Source organism: Puntigrus tetrazona, chromosome 24 (assembly GCF_018831695.1).
Source record: "Puntigrus tetrazona isolate hp1 chromosome 24, ASM1883169v1, whole genome shotgun sequence".
NCBI lineage: Eukaryota > Metazoa > Chordata > Actinopteri > Cypriniformes > Cyprinidae > Puntigrus > Puntigrus tetrazona.
The window spans coordinates 6528541-6533540 of NC_056722.1; the positions used below are offsets into that span (position 1 = coordinate 6528541).

The 5000-nt window shown below is 35.2% G+C and overlaps 1 protein-coding gene across 1 annotated transcript in view; it reads left to right on the plus strand.

Moving 5' to 3' along the window:
* Positions 1-5000, plus strand: part of si:dkey-225n22.4 (collagen alpha-1(XXI) chain) — a 36913-nt gene that overhangs the window by 11622 nt on the left and 20291 nt on the right. The window contains 5 exon segments of the mRNA XM_043225741.1: positions 519-572; positions 773-826; positions 1062-1109; positions 1728-1781; positions 1852-1905. Of these exon segments, the coding sequence (XP_043081676.1) occupies positions 519-572; positions 773-826; positions 1062-1109; positions 1728-1781; positions 1852-1905 (264 nt within the window).

Sequence of the window (5000 nt, forward strand, 5' to 3'; positions counted from 1 at the left end):
AAAAGAGAAATGAATGTTTCATGCTTTCATTTAATTACTAGAAAAATGTGAATATACAGAAAAAAAAAAAAAAAAAAAAAAAAAAAAATATATATATATATATATATATATATATATATATATATATATATATATATATATATATATATATATATATATATATATATATATATAAGTGTAATTGAAACAGAAGGATTAAATCCAGGAAAAATAAAATGTAACACTGTGTAATAATTGTACACAGTAATACAATAATAATAAAATGTAATAAAATGTAATAATTTGGTTAAAAAAGGAACTTGAAGGAAAGAAATATATAATCTTAGTGCTCAAAAAATGCAATTAATTGTGTTTTAAATAGATTGTTATTTCATTGGTTAAGTGTCATGATTTCTACTGATTAGACAATTCTTTTTCATTACTGAACTAAATTAAAATAGTGTCCAGAAATCCAATCCAAAAAACTGTATTTCTTGCTCTTGAAAAAGAAGAAACTGTTTTTTCCCCCGGTCTCGTAGGGTGATGTGGGTCCACCGGGGCTGAGAGGAGATCCAGGACTTCAGGGTTTAAAAGTGAGTCTCTTCACACCCCTAGAAAAACACTCATTATTGGGAGGCGAGCAGATGCTTTCAGACGCTGGTTCTCAGAGGCTCTTCCCAGCTCGCTGGAGCGTGATCTTCTCAATCTCGTGTCCTGATTAGCAGTTTCAGCTGTAGCTCAGACTCTTTCCTTTGCTCTATTGAGAGTCACACTCGCTGTGTTTTATTTCCAGGGCGAACGAGGAGAACAAGGGTTGCCAGGGAAACCAGGGCCACCAGGACCCACGGTAAGAGCTGAAATAATCTCAGTGCTCTCTTTATAACCAGGAGCCTGACACTCACCATCAAACACGTGTTTTTACAAACGACACACAGCAAGAGAACAAGAGCCCGGTGCGTTCTTGCTATAAAGTTTTAAACGCCTTAAGCTTGTGGTTTTCTTACATCGTCCGGTCAATGGTCTGCATGTAAACAGGCTTATTTTTCAATTTTTTTGTATTTTTTATATCTTTTTTTTCCCAGGGAGCATCAAAACCAAACATTGGTACAGCTGGAATGCCAGGAAAAAAGGTAATTTGTATTCATTAATAATATATTCTTTACATATAATATAAAATCAGAGGAAACAAATAATAAATTATGCACAACTTTAATTCTTAATATTAAATTTAAATTGTAAAGTGCATACATTACTGGTAACGCCTGTTATACTTCCCTTTGATTATTGCTTATTCAAATAAGAAGTTATTGTATTACATTTTTTTCATTGGTCTTCACTATTTTTTCTGCCGTTCAAAAGTACAGTAAAATACTGTTTTTTAACTACGGTGGTATTACAGTGGGTGACAAACTGTTAATCGCTTTTTGAGAATAATTCATGCAAATTAAACAAAATCAAAGAGACATGAAGACAATTAATGGCGACAATTAAAGAGAAAGTCCATCCAAAAATGAACATTTTGAGTCAAAGGTTACCATCATTATCCTCAGTATTTTCTGTTATGCTCCACAGAATAAAGAAAGAGTGAGTGAATGAATACATCCTTTTTATTTTGGGCTGGACTATCCCTTTAAATGTCATTCTAATATAGATTATAGATGACTAGATATTACTATAAATAAAAAAGCAGTGAAAACCCTCTGTTAATAAATCATAAGCTGTGATACTGAACCTGTATTTTTCAACAGGGAGAGCAGGGGGGCAAAGGAGAACAAGGACCTCCTGGAAAGCCTGGTCCGATGGTAATAGCGTGATGATTTCTCCGAGACGATATGAATAACGTGGTGCTGAGAAACTGTGGTGTGTCTTCAGGGGAAGCCTGGACTGGCTGGGAGCGCCGGGGCGTCCGGTCCTGCTGGAGCTAAGGTCAGACTCTCCATCATCTGGTTTAATGCATATCCTGTGCATCCAGATATTTATAGGCTGACATTTGTCGGCGTGGAAGTTAAGAGGATAGTCATCATGTACATTTACTGCATTAGTGTGGAACTGCGTGACATTTCTGCCTCATAAAAAGAAAGATTTGCTGCATTAATGCACGGAAAAAAGTGAAAGAAAAGAGAAAAGTAACCAACGGTGTGCCATAAACCACGAGCGTGACATTTTAAACTCATTTGTATGTTTAGATCTGGATTTTTATGCGTTTGCAGCATTTATGCAATGAAAAATGCCTAATATTTGTTAAAGACGCAGCGAGTTAACAATATTAATAAACACCTTCCGTCGTGTGTTCTGTTCTTTTTCAAATTAAATTTAAATATGAGCATTAATGCACTTGTTAAAATAACTAAATCAAATATCAGAAAGCGCAGCTCATAACGTCTGGGGGTTTTCTTTGCATAATCAAGAATAAAAAAATCTAAATTTATTATTATAAAATATTTGTATCATTATGTTATTTTTGCTTGTGCTTAACATTTTCAATTTTCATTTTTAAATTTTCATTTATTCCTCATTTTTAAGCAATGTCCGCGGTACCTATATACGTTTTATTCAATGCCAAATAAAAAAAGCTGTATAATCATATATGATCCCTCTGAGCGCTGCGGGGTATAACACACAGATCCAGGTCTCTCTGTATTTCTGTGAATGCTAAACCTGCTAGCGTCTGTCTGCGGACATTCAAATCATCTCTACAGCATTACATGCTTTTATTTATAATGACCGCCTTTGGTTTTTGAGCTTTAAGCTTCACCAGAGAGCCGGTTGGCCATCATCTGGTCTTGAGCTTCTACTCAGAAGCCTCTGGGATAATAAATAAAGTGCATTTTCTTTGATATAGCTTCAAGGAACATTGCGCTGGTTAATAGTTTACAGGAACTAAACAGCGTTACGCTCAAAGTTTGTCTGGAGAAGATTAATGAGCCTCTCCTGAAAATTAGACAAAGCAGCCTGAAATCATCATCATCATCATCATCATCATCTTGTGAAGGAAACAGGAAAAGCACACACAGCTAGGCCACTGCAGAAAGAACATAAAAAGAGAGAAAGACCTTCACATGGTGGGTGTATAAGAGAAGAATCTCCTAAATAATACATAAGACGAGGTCCTTAATCACCTTCAGCCTTTTTATTGAGGGAAAAAGTGACAGTAAAGACATTTATAACGTCAAAACAGGTTCATATTTCAAAGAAATACAGAAATACTGAGCAGCACAACTGTGTTCAACACTGATAATAATCAGAAATGTTTGTTGATCAGTAAATCAGTATATTATTCTGATTTCTGAAGATCATGTGACACTGAAGACTGGAGGAATGATGATGAAAATCAGAAATAAATCACTCTTTAACACACATTCACAGAGAAAACAGATGATTTACAGTAAAATCTTATCAATTTTACTGCATTTTTCATGAAATAAACATAGCCTTGTTGAACATTTCCAACATTTCCGTTTCCAACTGCAATATAATGATATTTTTTGCTGTATTTTTGATCAAATACAACCGCGGTTAGCAAAAGTCCTACTGACCCAAACTTTTCAATTTAAAATCGACACAGAGTTAAACTTTTTAAAACATAAAATGAATGAATAAATAAAACAACTGCTTCTTTAAAAATGTTAAACAGCATGATTGAAATCACATTTTAACAGAGAGAAAGAAGAAAGAAAGCATAAACTGATCCACCGGTAATAAAATCAAGTCATTCAAGCTTAAATAAATATGAAATATTTAGCGTTTTCTAAATAATTAATCAGATTAAAAGATGACTCTCTGATGAATCAGTTCAGACAGACGTCTAGGATTAGATGTTACCTGCAGTCCTAACTGACTTCTAGAAGTCTTGTTTCTGGGAGCACAGGCTCATGATGATGATGAAGATGGGAACGCTTCAGATGTCTGTCCTAAACAGAGTCGAAACAGTCCACAGACAAAACATTACAGAAACGGCTTGAAATGTTTGTATAGAGCGGCTGCAGAAACACAGACACAATCCCTCTCAACATGTGGGTCATTTCGGAGCAGTTTCTTCTTTTTCTATATTGTTTTTATAACAGAATTATGATTTTGTAATAGCTGCACCATTTTAGATTTAACAACGAGTCAGTAATATTATAACAAAATAATTTATCCTAAATCTCACAACAATTTTATTATAGTTGAGTCTGTACATCTGTGTGTATTTATTAAATTATTCATCATTAAAGTTATTTATAATTGTTATAAGTAATTTCAATATATTTGTGTCATTTAAGGGAGGATAGAGCTAATTTCAGCTGGTTGTTGAGAAAATATAATAAAAAATATGTAATATATGCATCGGCTTTGGTTTCTCAAACAAACACCAGAGATGTGTCTTACTTTACTCTAAATCCTGTTTAACACGTGCATCCGTAAATATCAATACTGTGTATAATATTTTTAATCTCTTAGCATGTGCTTTAGCAACAGTTTCTTTTTAACTGAAAGAGAAGCAGTCTCAGTGAGCGTCAGATTGAGTTTTCATCAGACCGCTGTAAAGTGAGCACTCCAGGCTATCAAACACAGGACTTCTCACTTTTTTGATTTTTAACGATTATGCTGTGGTGTAGCTCTTTAAAATAAGCTCCTAACTTTAGCAGAAGAAAAAAAAAGTCCCCGGATAACCTCAAACTGGGTCAAAAACCTCCTCTTTCAGGATTTCTGGGACTGTTAAAAGGCCACAAAAGCCTCCCCAGATTCAAATAAAAGTGGAGGCTCTCTCTTCGGTCCCTGTGAGGGTCCTGTGCTGCGAGCCGCAGATAACCAGCCTCTCCGCTGACTTTCATGTGGCCTTTGGGTTTTACTGCTGAGGTTTTACAGTTTCAGAGCGTCTCGAGCCAGAATCAACTCACACACACACACACACACACACACACACACACACACACACACACACACACACACACACACACACACACACACACACACACACACACACACACACACACACACACACACTCACACACACACACACACACACACACACTCACACA